The sequence below is a fragment of the Capra hircus genome, chromosome 6 (genome assembly GCF_001704415.2).
Source record: "Capra hircus breed San Clemente chromosome 6, ASM170441v1, whole genome shotgun sequence".
In the NCBI taxonomy this organism is placed as follows: Eukaryota; Metazoa; Chordata; class Mammalia; order Artiodactyla; family Bovidae; genus Capra; species Capra hircus.
In genome coordinates, this window is record NC_030813.1 from 105,496,835 (window position 1) to 105,511,678 (window position 14,844).

At 49.8% G+C, this 14,844-nt stretch overlaps 1 protein-coding gene across 1 annotated transcript in view; it reads right to left on the bottom strand.

The window, feature by feature from the left end:
- The window catches only part of SLC2A9 (solute carrier family 2 member 9), a 245,638-nt gene that overhangs the window by 196,312 nt on the left and 34,482 nt on the right, over nt 1-14,844 (bottom strand). Inside the window, exons 3-4 of the mRNA XM_018049726.1 lie at nt 12,615-12,714; nt 3,467-3,565 (exon numbers count right to left, since the gene is read on the bottom strand). Coding sequence (XP_017905215.1) covers nt 3,467-3,565; nt 12,615-12,677 — 162 coding nt within the window. The 5' untranslated portion in view covers nt 12,678-12,714. The remainder of the gene's footprint in view (nt 1-3,466; nt 3,566-12,614; nt 12,715-14,844) is intronic.

Consider the following 14,844-nt stretch of genomic DNA (forward strand, 5'->3'; position numbering starts at 1 on the left):
GTTTAGAATATACTTTGTAGGATATCCATTGTATACATGAAATGTGCAAGCACGCGTGTTCAGTTGTGTCCGACTCTTTGTGACCTCATGGACTGTAGCCCGCCAGGCTCCTCTGTCCAGGGGATTCTCCAGCCAAGAATACTGGAGTGGGTTGCCATTTCCTCCTCCAGGGGATCTTCCCAACCCAGATATCTCCCAGAGGCATTGATAGCCAGATTCTTTACCCCTGTGCCATCTGAGAAACCCATACATACAATATACAGTTGTTGTATAATTAAGAATGAACCAGCAGACAGAGACATCAGCAGACTTTCATATGCAGGCTTTCGTGCGGACATAAGTGTTCAGTTTATTTTGGTAGATACCAAGAAGGATGATTTCTGGATTGTATGGCTATTTATAGCAGCTTTATTCATAATCGCCAAAGCTTGGATGTAATCAAGATGTCCTTCAGCAGGTGAGTGGCTAAATAAACTAAGGTACATCCAGACACAGAAGCTTTCTTTGTGACTCAGCGGGAAAGAATCTGCCTGCAATGCAGGAGATGCAAAAGACATGGGTTCGATCCCTGGGTCAGGAAGATCCCCTGGAAGAGGAAATGGCAACTCACTTCAAGACCCTTGCTCCTTGGCAGGAAAGCTATGACAAACCTAACCAGTGTATAAAAAAAGCAGAGACATCACTTTGCTGATAAATGTCCATATAGTCAAAACTATGGTTTTTCCAGTAGTCATGTATGGAGGTGAGGGTTGGACCATAGAGAAGGCTGAGCGCCAAATAATCGATGCTTTCAAATTATGTTGCTGGAGAAGACTCTTGAGAATCCCTTGGACTGCAAGAAGATCAAACCAGTCAGTCTTAAAGGAAATCAACCCTGAATAATTCATTGAAAGAACTGATGCTGAAGCTGAAGCTCCAATACTTTGGTCCCCTGATGGGAAGAGCTTACTCATTGGAAAAGACCCCAATGCTGGGAAAGATTGAGGGCAGAAGGAGAAGGGGATAACAGAGGATGAGATGGTTGGATGGCATCACTGACTCTATGAATATGCATTTGGGCCAACTCCGGGAGAGAGTGAAGGACAGGGAAGCCTGGTGTGCTGCAGTCCCTGGGGTCGAAAAGAGTCGGACATAACTTAGCAACTACACAACATCCAGACAATGGGATATTATTTGGAGCCAAAAACAAATGAGCTTTCAAGCCATGAATAGACATGGAGGAAACTTTAATGCACATTATTAAGTAAAAGAAGCCAACCTGAATATATTGCATGAGTCCAAATATGTGACTTTCTGGAAAGGACAAAATTACTGACATACCTTGAAGATACTTTGACTTTGGTTCCAAAGTCTCACAATCAAGTGAATATCACAATTAAGTGAGTCACATGAATTTTTGGTTTCCGAGCAGGTGTAAAAGTTCCATTTACATTACACTATAGTCGAAGTGCGTAATAACGTGGTCTTTTAAAACAATCTAGATATCTTAATTTAAAAATACTTTCCTGCTAAGAAAATGCTAACTAGCGTCTGAGTCTTCAGCAAATTGGGGTCTTTTTGCTGGTGGAGGGTCTTGCCTCCATGTTGATGGCTGGTGACTGATCACGGTGATGGTTGTTGAAGGCTGGGATGGCTGTGACAATTTCTTAAAATAAGAGAATGATGAAATTTATTGCATTGATTGCCTCATCCTTTTGTGAATGATTTCTCCATAGTATGCAAAGCTGTCTGATAGCATTTTACCCACAGCAGAACTTCTTTCAACATTGGCATCAATCCTCTCAAACCCTGCCATTGCTTTAACAACTAAATTTATGTAATACAGTCTTCACAGCGTCTTCACTAGGAGTAGATTCCATCTCAGGAAACCACTTACTTTTGCTCAGCCATGAGAAGCAACTATTCCTTTGTGAAAGTTCTATCCTGAGATGGCAGCAATTCAGTCTTCAGGCTCTGAGCTTCCCAGGTGGTGCTAGTGGCAAAGAACCTGCCTGCCAATGCAAGGGACATGAGAGACGAGGGTCCCATCTCTGGGTCATGTCAGACTCTTTGCAGCCCCATGGACTGTCGCCTTCCAGGAGCCTCTCTCCATGGAATTTTCCAAGCAAGAACACTGGAGTGGGTAGCCATTTCTTTCTCCAGGGGATCTTCCGGACCCAGGGGTAGAACCCGAGTCTCCTGCATCTCCTGCGCTGGCAGGTGGATTCTTTACCACTCCATCACCTGGGAAGCCCAAGGAAATAAAAGAGTGCAAATCCCCAACGCTCTTAAAGACAAATACGGACAAATCAGACCCCATCTCAGGATGACATCACAATGACAAAATCAAAGCCAGCGTTCGGAGAAGCCATCTAGTCCTCCTGGCTTTGCAAACCATTTTCAGTATCAGAATCAATTTTTCAAATGAACTGACAGTGCCCCAAACATAAAAGAGTTAACAGAGTGAAAAAACAGTGCTTTTCTGCACAGATGGAGGCTGGATCCCTGAGGCATGTCTGCAAAGTCAGGGCTCCTGGGATCCCTTTGAGATGCACTGATTCGGCCTCCCCCTCTGTTTTGCACACAGCATGCTAGGCCCCCAAACAAGGAGAAGCCTTACAAACACCTGGCGAAGTCCATAGCCTGCACTCTATCTGTCTTCTTAGCTCATGTCCTTACACTCTCCAAAATACATCCTGGGCTCCAACTGTATCAGACCTGTATTTCTGCAAATGTTTTATATCTCAGGCTTCCGTGCCTTTGCTCCACAGTCAACATGCAGCTCTGATATCACCTCCTCCAGGAAGTCTTCCTGTCCCACTGCCCTTGACCCATCCATTTTACCCTAGGGATGGAGGTTGGTCAAGTAGAAGCCAGCACCTCCAGGAATAGATAGAACCTAAACCTAACAGCCTAGGTGGGTGCAAACCAAACTTTCAAGTGCAAACCAGCAGAGTGGTGTTGGGAGGGCCTGGGGACCTGATTTCAGAAGAAAACAAGAGCCAGTGAGGCATCTTAAACCAACAGATACCCAAGTGACCTCTAGCTGTGACTAAAAGCCATAAACACAGACAAGAAAAAGAAAAAACAGATCAGGGAAATGTTTCTATGCCCAAGATCCCGCCGTGAGCCTCAGATTCCGTGTTCCTTGCCCCGGAATAAGACCCTTAGGATTGGACCCTGGGACCTCCCACGACCGGGCTCCTTTCCCTACACTCTCCCAGGACCCTCCAGGAGCAAGGAACTGATCCCACGCAGGGCCATCATCCTCTGTTTCTGTATCTCCCACCTCTCCCTCGAGCGCGGGGACTGCTCTCCCTTCCTCTAACCCGCTCCTCACCCCAGTGTCCAGCCGGTGTCTGGCACAGAACCGGCCCGCAAAGGTTTGCATAATGGGGTACCATCCAAGCGTTTGTGGTAACACCCGGTTTTCCGCGTGGCCGCAGCGCCCTCTGCCGGACGCCTCTCGCGGCCGCGGGGCACTCACCGGAGTCGGGGCGTTCACCACGGAGAGGTTGTACCCGTAGAGGAAGGAGGAGCCGAAGGCGCCCACGAGAGATGCCAGGATCAATGAGCAGGACCAGTCCTGGGAAAGGAGAGCAAAGCACGTCAGAGGTGGGCAGTCGGCGCTCGGGGGGCACAGTCAGGGGCCCGCAGGTGGGCTGTCCTCTTCCCTGGGGAGGATTCCCAAGGTAAGGATCCCAGCTGTCCAAGAGGGGCTCCCGGCCTGGACCGGTCCAGGTGGGCGTGGCCAGTCCAGGGAGTTCGGTTTGCCTTCAGTGCCCCCCCACCGCCGCCCCTCCCACCGCCACACGACTGCCCCCTTTGTCGAGCTGCAAGAGATCTGTGCAACCAGACCTAACGTCCTTTCGCAGGTGCTATTAGCAGCTACAACCCTGTGATTTTAGCAGAATCTGGCCAGTCTCTGATTCATCTCCGAGGTAAAAAGCAAAGCCAGGCTAAGCTGCCAGCGGCAGCAGCTGGGTTCTCACTAAAACCTACGGGCCAGACATCTGTTCTCAGCCCTTTCTGGGAATTCTCCCACAGACTCTTAGGATCAGTACATTTTATCTTGATTTTACAGGTGAGGAAACAGAGGCACAGAGTGAAGGAAAGTTACTTTGGCTCAAAATAGCCTGGAGTTAAAACTCCCCTCTGGGTCCTCCACCATTCTATGCAAAACAAAGAACTCTCTCATCCGGAAAAAACGTTTACATTAAGGTTGATTCGGACCCAGCCTCTGGCCATCTCCAGAATTCCTTGCTCCAGCCGCTTAAGAGATAACTAATCCGAACAACCTTGGAGAAAAAACTGGCCCCCTTAAGACAATAGATTTCCACATATGTATCTATATATACTTACTCTTTTCTTGGGTCAGTGCAGCAGCTCACTAATCTGACTGCTGCCCTTTCTCGCCTCATTAAAGGTGATCTGTTCCTGTAAAGTGCCAGTCTGGTTCTTTTTTCCTAACCTTGCCTTCTCTAACTCCCTTACCCTACACGGAGCAGTCCCTGGTGGTGTCTTGGATGGAGACCAGAGCCCACCCAGGTGGTCGGGCTCCAGCCCCCCCCTGCAGCACCCACTGCACCACACTGCCTCCTCCTCTTCTGGGTGCAGCGTCTCAGGGCTAACGCTGCTGACGGCCCCGGGAGGCACACCCATCCACACGTGCTCTGTTCCAGGCTGAGCTGTCCACCTACAGGCTGGTGTGAGCACCTTAGGAAAGGACCTGCAGACAGAGAGAGACAGGGCTTGGCCTGGAGGACCAAGCATCTGTCTCCATGTAATCCTGCCCGCTGGACCCATCCGTGGATGGCCAGAGCCATCACGGGACTGGGAGTACAAGCAGCTGGGCCCCTTGGCAAAGGCTGGCCAGAAGGCAGGGGCTGGAGGTAGGAAGGCGTTGCCATCCTAACCTGGCCAGGAAAGCGTGGACCACTTGTCAGATAGGGGAACCTGGTGCTCTGGGAAGGCACTTTCTCTCCATCATTTTTCGTGTGTGTGTGTCTGTGTGTGTCTGTGTGCGTCTGTGTGTGTCCTCTAAGTGCTGGACCCTGACAAAGCTCCAGGGGTGCAGCAGTAGACGTGATATTAATAGATGAGGTCCACGGTTTAGGGAAGGGGATAAATCAAACACTGACCAGAAAAGGAAGCTAGACTCTGACAGCCCACTCCCTGCTTGGCCCACCTTGGCAGCCTCCTCCAGCACCGGCTCCAGTGCCGGACCGCTTCAGCACTGCTGTGGGAGCTGTCCAGGGTCTTGACCTTTCTGGGCCTCAGCTTGCCCAGCTGTAAAATGGGCAAATTGTAGCCCACAGCTGTAAATTGTAGCCACAGCTGTACAGACTTGTGGCTGTGCAGCTGCCCAGGGATGCTGAGGGGTGTGTGCACATAGCCAGTGCTCTGAACGGCTGTTCATTCTGTTTTCCCTCTTTGCTCCTTCTGACCAAGCTGTGCAGAATAGCTGTTGGCCAAGCTACATGCCAACGTCTCTCACCCTGGTTGAAGCCTCTGTGCCCCCCGAAATCCTCGCTTCTAGAGACCTTCATATCTAAGACCCACTGAAAGTTGCCCTGAAAATCCCACCTCCTCATTTTCACTTTTCTATCAATTTTGTCTGACCCCCGTCTCTGCCAGTTTCAATTGTGTGAACTCAGACCAGTGATATAGCTCCTCTGTGACTCAAAGTCCTCATCTGTGAAATGGGGATGTTAATAGGCCCGTGATGGAGTCCAAGCAGACCAAGAAGATAGCAGACAAATGTCTCAAAACAACCATCTTATCAGGGTCTGGATGCCTGGCTCTTTTCTAGAACAGAGATGGGGGGCGGGGCAGTTGTGAGGAAACAAAGTAAAAAGATCATTAATCTTGCAATATCTCCTAGAATGATCAGTCTCCGGCAGGGGCTGTGTTAGCTTTTTCCTTTCTGCAGTGTTCTGAACAAAGGCACTCCAACAGTTTGGCAGAGGGACAGGGTTCTCTGAGGCAGGCCCTTATGTATGATCATAATAACAAAACCCATGAAAAGCAAGTCAAAGAAACAGTTCCAAAACGGAGTCAGAATTGGCCCTTCCCTGCAACAGACCCACCGCATGGGATATTCTGCAGAAGAAAGAAGTTACAGTAGGTGTCCAGGGGTAGGTACCCTGAGTATCAACAGCAGAGGCTGGATAGTTGGTTTGGGTCTTACTTTTTGAGGGTGGGGGTCTTGCTTCCAGGCCCCCAAACCTGCTGAGTAAGTGCTCTGTAAATGCTGGTGATTGGACAGAGGCCAGAGGAGGATTTACGGACCATAGAGATGGAGGTTGGCAAGTGTGGGGTCAGAGTACTCTCTGCAGTAAGAGGAGCGGGAACTGAATGGGATGCACTGATGGAACAGAATCACTTTTGGACACCATGCCCGTCCTCCATCGCCTTATGTTTTTATTATTATTATTATTGTTATTTATTTATTTATTTGTATTTTTTTACTTTAATTTACTTTACAATACTGTATTGGTTTTGCTATACATCAACATATCCACCACTGGTGTACATGAGTTCCCAATCCTGAACCCCTCCCCCACCTCCCTCCCTGTACCGTCCTTCTGGGTCATCCCAGTGCACCAGCCCCAAGCATCCTATCCTGCATCGAACCTAGACTGGCGATTCAGTTCTTACATGATGTTATACATGTTTCAATGCCATTCTCCCAAATCATCCCACCCTCTCCCTCTCCCGCAGAGTCCAAAAGTCTGTTCTATACCTCTGTGTCTCTTTTGCTGTCTTGCGTACAGGGTTATCATTACCATCTTTCTAAATTCCATATATATGCGTTAGTATACTGTATTGGTGTTTTTCTTTCTGGCTTACTTCACGCTGTATAATCGGCTCCAGTTTCATCCACCTCATTAGAACTGATTCAAATGCATTCTTTTTAATGGCTGAGTAATACTCCATTGTGTATATGTACCACAGCTTTCTTATCCATTCGTCTGCTGATGGACATATAAACAAGGTGAAAAGACAGCCTTCGGAATGGGAGAAAATAATAGCAAATAAAGTAACTGACAAACAACTAATTGCCTTTCGTTTTTAAACTCATCCTCTGGGGCTCAGCTCAGATGTTGTTCCTTTTGAGCCCTGGGCTGTGCGGGCCCCCGGGCTTCTCTCACTCCTAGCCTTGGTCATTACGCCCTTGTCTGCACACATCGGAGGGCAGAGAAGCTCACGTGAGAGCCCTGTCCCCCAGATCCCCCACCCCTGCATGCCCGCCAGGTCTCAGCACCCACCCCAAGGTGGGGACAGAGACGATGGGAGGGGATAGCGCAGTGCACATGATGAGCGCAGGTCTCTGCGTGGCCTCATTGCCTGAGCACAGCCACGCTGCCAGGAGAAGCTGGCGGGAGACCAGGGAGCTGCGACCTCAGAGCTGGAGCCCCGCAGCCAACGTCACAGGGTCCAGGAGCCAGAAGTCAAGACCGGAGGCTTTTCAGGAAGGCGGAGGGAGCCCTCCGTGGCCCGGACAGAGGCCAGCGCTGCGTTTGCCTTTCTTCTCCTCCTGCCCAGCATCACAGTCCTCGGATGGGCACGCTCGTGAGGCCCTTGGTGGCTGTGGCTTAGGGGAGCTGAGCCCATGTCCTGTATGGTGAAGACCCGCCCGCTGGCCCTCCCCGCAGCTGGCTCACCCGAAACACCTCCAGGAGGGGCTCTGCCAGGCCATCTCCCTGAATCAGGAGGCAGAGTCCACGGAGGGAGGGCAAGGGGGGGCCAAACAGGAAATGTGGCAATTGTATCTTGTCTGAACAGGAAATGGGCAATAAAAATTTTCCCCCATTCACAGGTCTTCACCACAGCAGCTGGAGAGCCCTGAAAAGGAAATTTCTCTTCCCAGAAATCACCACCCTGTGTACCTGATTCTTCTATTAAAAAAAAAAAAAAAAAGAAATTGCATAGTGTGAATTTTCATTTGGGGCAAAATGAGGACTGCAACCTCAGATAGCTCTGAGAGCCTGCTCCAAAGAGACGGTGGGGGAAGGTGAATATGATTTGGGTGAAGGGGTTGGTTTAGTCACTAAGACTCTTGCGACCCCATGGACTGTAGCCCACCACGCTCCTCTGTCCATGGGATTTTCCAGGCAAGTATGCCGGAGTGGATTACCATTTCCTCCTCCAGGGGATCTTCCCGACCCAGGAATCGAACCCTGGTCTCTTGCACTGCAGGCAGATTCTTTGCCAACTGAGCTATGAGGGAAGCCTAGTGGTTTTAAAGAAAAGGCAGAGTAACCGGAGATCAAATTGCCAACATCTGCTGGATCATCAAAAAAAGCAAGAGAGTTCTAGAAAAACATCTAGTTCTGCTTTATTGACTATGCCAAAGCCTTTGACTGTGTGGATCACAATAAATTGTTGAAAATTCTGAAAGAGATGGGACTATCAGACCACCTGGGTGAAGGAGAGTTCATGCAATCAAGCACTTAGCTTGGCAAAAGTTTTCTGCTAGTCACGAAGAGCAGATGTCACCACGAAGGGATGAAGTGCTTTTCTAGATATGAAGAGATGTAAGAATTGAGCTTGTAGTATCAGCTCCTGAAGATGTCTAACTATCTGAAGATCTGCCCTGCCAGTTTCCCCAGAGCACAGAGTGCCCCAATTCCCTATCTCCATCCTGAACTCCCTTCAGGGGATGTTGAACATCAGTAGCTGCAGGAGCTGAAGATTTAATCTTTGCAGAGGTGGATGAAAGTGAAAGTGAAAGGCGCTCAATCGTGAAAAGTCGCTCAGTTGTGTCTGACTCTTTGCGACCCCATGGACTGTCCATGGAATTCTCCAGGCCAGAATACTGGAGTGGGTAGCCTTTCCCTTCTCCAGGGGATCTTCCCAACCCAGGGATTGAACCCAGGTCTCCCACATTGCAGGCGGGCAGAGGTAGAAGGCAAGTGCCATTTGAAGTTGACACTTTCTCTGGTGTCTTCTTTCCCCTCTTAAGGCCAGCATGCTGGGAGGAGAGCAACTGGCATGAACCCAGAGCAAAATCTCCCTGAGGCCTGGGACAGACAGTTTACTGGCTATCGGAGAAGCCTGGCGGGGTTCCAACCGTGGCTCCACCGCTATTTAGCTGTGTGTCCTTAGGCAAGTTGATACGCTTCTCTGAGCTACCACATTTACCAGTGGAAAATGGGAGCTTGATCCCGCCCTGATGATCCTGCAGAGTTATTCTGAGACTCAAATAGAAAACGCGCAGTCCTGAGCAACATATTGGAGATCAAGACGGGCTGCCCTGTAGCTCTAGAACAAGTGGGGAAGTTGTGGGTTTGGAAGAAAAAGAATTTGCCACCGGTTGTTACTCTGCCCTGCTCATTCAGGCAGGCTGGCTCAGGGAAAGCATTAAGGAGGCAAGACCCCTCATGCACACCAGGATGCCATGCGAATTAACTCCCTGTACAGCTGAATTGCTCAGATGTCAGAGAAGGGCCTTAAATCATGTCTAGGACATGCCTTGGCCATTTGCGCCCAGAGCAGAGACCAGGTGCAGAGGCTGGCAGAATGATGGCAGGCTCGGGAAACAGAGGACCCCTAGAAGGCCAGGGTGTCTGCAAATCCACAAAAGAGAGACCCGAAGACGGCAAGCTGGGTTTAATGGAAAATGCATGATGAAATAAAAGCTATGGATCACGGCAGAATTTCTGGGAGCGTGGATTGTCAAGTGCACAGAAGCACATCCAGCTCTGGGGATGCAGATCAGTGGGAAGGGAGCTGCTCAGTGGGGAACTGAAACTTCCAAAAGGAAAAAGCCAGCCCTGAATAATTAGGTTGGGTATCTACCGAGTGCATGAATCATTCAGTCTAATATTCATTCTGCGTATCAGTCATGCAGGGAGGCCTCTGGGAGAATCGGCTGTTTCTGAAATCAGTTTTCAGCCAGTTGGCCAGTTCCCTTCACAGAGCCGGGTCCAGAGCAGGGTTCTAACAGGGAAGCCCTCGATTGTGACATCACATCCAAGAGCTGAGGATTCCCCTGGGAAACACCGAGGAGGCACTGAGCCAACCTGGGGCTGACCCAGGAAGACTTCCTGGAAGAGGTGATTCCAGAGCAGACGCTTGTAGGATGAGTAAGCCAGGGGAATAATGCAGGCAGAGAAGGGAGTGGGGTGAGAGGGCAGAGCCAGTCCTGCAGACATGGATGCCCGGGGTTGTGGGGAGAAGCAAAATAATTGAGTGAGTTGGGGCCTAAAGTGTGGGAGGGGCAGCATGGCTATTTCACTGTGCAGAGAGGAACCCGCTCTGTGATCCCGTGGGGTGTCTTCTTCATCCTCTCATTTCCTCCTCCACCCGCTCCTTGTCTAAGGCCTTTCCACGTAACCACCCTGGTCTCTCATCTTTAACTGGGGCTGGGGGCGGGGGAGGGGGTCTCCCTGATCTTGCTAAAACTCATATTGGCCTTTTTCATTTAAAATTGTTCCATGTCCTCCATGGTGGTTGAAAACACTAAAGGCCCGACCACCCAAAGGGGCTGCAGATTGGAGGTGGGGAGAGGGGGTGGAGGGGGGATGGTGGAGGGTGGGACAGCCTTCCAGCAGCTGCCCTGACCCTGCGCTGCACGAGGGGCTCTCCCAGAAACCCGGACTGGACACCACTCAGTGGAACAAAAGAAACTTGTAGGAAGTCACTTCTCCTTTTTAGTTGTGCAGCCTGGAGGCGGTGCTTAGCCTGAAGAGTTCTTCTTATTGGTGAAACTGACTGTCAATTGTTGTCTCCCCTCAGCCCTCCCGCAAACCAGCCCAGAGGTGAACAGTGATGTCATACACCTGAGATGGGAGCCCAACTGTTCTGGCTCAAGTTCCAGGCTGGGCTCGCCTGTTTAAGAAGCCTGGCCTTGGGGTTAACCTTGCTTTCTTCCTTCAGGCAAATGGGGGTGGGTCTTGGATTTCCAGGGGGCACCCCAGAGCATTCCAAGGTAAGAAAACAGAGAGCTCCATTCTTTTGAAAGCCTCGATGAGCCTGATGAGAGCTGCTCTCTCTGCTTGCCACAGCTCAGTGGGTTAACCCCCCGCCCCACCCCCGACAGTGGTGCCTAGAGGATCGCCTGGCTTTGGGTCTCAGCCCTGCTTCTGACAACCTGTGAGCTCTTGGGCAAGTTTCTCAGCCTCTCTGGCAGGTGTCCTCATCTGTCAAATGGGCCTGATGATGGTGCCACCGCCTTAGACTTGCTAAGATTTGAAGAGTTTGTGCATGGAGAACGCTAAAAATCCTGGAACCTAAAACAGCACCTGGTCTACAGCTAAGCACACAATGAATATTCATCATTGTTTTTCATATCCCCCTGTCCCCTCAGTGAGCTATTTCTGGGCCCAGTGCTCTCGTTCTCATCCTTTTCTCAACAAAGGACACGGTGAGCACTCCCTGTAGAAAGGTCCCCCCTGGGTCCCCCTGCCCCCAACCTCCTGTCGGTGTTCACAGCAGCAGAGAAAAGGGCTGGGACCAGTGGGGTGCAGCTGGATCATTGCCAAGGCCAGTTTTCCCACTTGAGTACCACGCCTCTGTGATGAGCACCATCCAGTGAGGCTCCGGTGAACCAGATGACAGCTAACCAGGGCTCCCCGTTAACCATCTCCCAAGACACATCTACACTGCTCTGCCCTCTGCCAACTGTTCCCACCTGCAACACCACCCGCCATCCCACCAGGCTCAGGAGGATCCACTAGGCTGACGCCTCAGACGCCACAGGCAAGAACAGAAATCTCCAGATCTGATGCCAGCCCCTCAGCCACATGGTCTGTGGCCTATGCTCCCGGACAGGTCCTAAGGCAATTCACTCTTACCGAGGATGTGGCCGGGGCTTCCCTAGTGGCTCAGATGGTAAAGCATCCACCTGCAATTCAGGAGACCTGGCTTCGATCCCTGGGTTGGGAACGTCCTCCGGAGAAGGAAATGTCTACCCTCTCCAGTATTCTTGCCTGGAGAGTCCCAAGGACAGAGGAGCCTTGGCGGACAGTCCATGGGGTGTCAAAGAGTCAGACATCACTGAAGTGACTTAGCATGCACACACGCAGTACAGTTGTAACCCAAATCCCTAGCACAAAAGAAGTGGGAAACCATACAGCTTTTCTGGAGTTTGAAAATATGTCTCTAGAGCTAGTGTTGGACAGGGAAGCCCTGTGTGCTGCAGTCCGTGGGGTCGCAAAGAGTCGGACATGACTGAGTGACTGAACTGAACTGAACATCGTAGTGTATGCATGTGAATCCCAGTGTCCCAGTTCAACCCACCATCTCTCTTCTCCCCCTGGTATCCACACATTTGTCCTCTACATCTGTGTCTCTATTGGAAAAGAATATTTTAAAAAAATGTGTGTCTCTATGCATAACTGAATCACTTTGCCGTAGAGCAAAAATTAGCACAACATCGTGAATCAGCGATACTTCAATTTTTACAAAACAATTTTTTAAAAGAAGGATGTGGTCATAGCCCAGCATTCCTGGGTGTGCCGGGCCTGTCCTGACACTCATACACTCCTCCACACACAAACCTTTTACCAGTGCCCCTAATTTTGCTCATCCTTCAGTGCTCAGTGCCCTTGCCACCTCCCCCCAGGAGGGACCACCTTGGGGTCACCTAAACACTCCTACCAGGGAGACATAAGGGAACCAGGACTGACCAGTTTCTTTTTCTCCAAGTCACTTCCTTTGTTATCTGCTGAGTCTTTTTCCCTGAGCTTCATGGTTCCTTGTCAGCCTGTAGACTGGGCTTTTTTGTTCCTGAAAAAGAGAAAAAAAGGGAGAAGTGGTTAGACAGACGCTGGCTGTCACAGATGAGGAACCCAGGGGAGGAGGCCGTGGTGAGGATGACAGGGTGGTGGGCCCAGCTTCCCCAGAGTCCCAGGCCCCTCTGTTCCTCTCTGGCCTGTTTCTCCATTTACGAGACGGTCGGGTTGGACCACTGCTGTGTTTTCCCACCCCTGCCACATCGCTGATCAAGTACTGGCCCCTCCCCAGGACATCCTCATTTGTAAGGTCCTCTTATGATGGGGCATGTTTTGGAAACCCTAGACTTTCTGTCCTTACGATGTGAAAATAAAAGTAGCATAAATTCAAAGTGCCATGTCGCCTGTCAAACTGAAACGATTACCAAACAATTAGCACAATTGTAGGAGCTTCCCAGGCGGTGCTAGTGGTACAGAACCCGCCTGCCACTGTAGAAGGCATAAGAGAGGCAGTTGGATCCCTGGGTCAGGAAGACCCCCCTGGAGGAGGGCATGGCAACCCGCTCCAGGATTCTTGCCTGGAGAATCCCATGGACAGAGGAGCCTGGCAGGCTACAGTCCATGGGGTCACAAAGAGTTGGACGCGACATGCAGCACCATTGTAACCCGAATCCCTGGCACAAAAGAAGTGGAAAACTCTATAGCTTTCCTGGAGTTTGACAACATGTCTCTAAAGCTGTAAAAGTATTTCAGTCCTTTGGCCCAACGACTCCGCTTATAGTTAGCCTCAGTTCAGCTCAGTTCATTCGCTCAGTCGTGTTCAACTCTCTGCGACCCCATGAATCACAGCACACCAGGCCTCCCTGTCCATCACCAACTCCCGGAGTTCACTCAGACTCATGTCCATCGAGTCAGTGATGCCATCCAGCCATCTCATCCTCTGTCGTCCCCTTCTCCTCCTGCCCCCAATCCCTCCCAGCATCAGAGTCTTTTCTAATGAGTCAACTCTTCGCATGAGGTGGCCAAAGTACTGGAGTTTCAGTTTGAACATCATTCCTACCAAAGAAATCCCAGGGCTGATCTCCTTCAGAGTGGACTGGTTGGATCTCCTTGCAGTCCAAGGGACTCTCAAGAATCTTCTCCAACACCACAGTTCAAAAGCATCAATTCTTCGGCGCTCAGCCTTCTTCACAATCCAACTCTCACATCCATACATGACTACTGGAAAAACCATAGCCTTGACTAGACGGACCTTAGTCAGCAAAGTAATGTCTCTGCTTTTGAATATGCTATCTAGGTTGTTCATAACTTTTCTTCCAAGGAGTAAGCGTCTTTTAACTTCATGGCTGCAGTCACCATCTGCAGTGATTTTGGAGCCCAAAAATAAAGTCTGACACTGTTTCCACTGTTTCCCCATCTATTTCCCATGAAGTGATGGCATCGGATGCCATGATCTTCGTTTTCTGAATGTTGAGCTTTAAGCCAACTTTTTCACTCTCCTCTTTCACTTTCATCAAGAGGCTTTTGAGTTCCTCTTCACTCTCTGCCATAAAGGTGGTATCATCTGCATATCTGAGGTTATTGATATTTCTCCTGGCAATCTTGATTCCAGCTTGTGTTACTTCCAGTCCAGCGTTTCTCATGATGTACTCTGCATAGAAGTTAAATAAGCAGGGTGACAATATACAGCCTTGACGTACTCCTTTTCCTATTTGGAACCAGTCTGTTGTTCCATGTCCAGTTCTAACTGTTGCTTCCTGACCTGCATACAGATTTCTCAAGAGGCAGGTCAGGTGGTCTGGTATTCCCATCTCTTTCAGAATTTTCCACAGTTTATTGTGATCCACACAGGCAAAGGCTTTGGCATAGTCAATAAAGCAGAAATGGATGTTTTCCTGGAACTCTCTTGCTTTTTCGATGACCCAGTGGATGTTAGCGATGTGGATCCTTAACTGTGCTTGAACCACAGCCATGTGTTTTTAAATTTAAAGTTAAATTTAAACCAAAAATGTTCATACATTAAATTATTTATTAAGTGTAATGAACAATTATTCATTAAGCTCCTAGCGTCTAGGGCTTCCCTGGTGGCTCAGATACTAAAGAATCTACCTGCAATGCAAGAGACCCAGGTTCAGTCCCTGGATTCGGAAGATCCCCTGGAGAAAGGAAATGGCAACCCACCCCA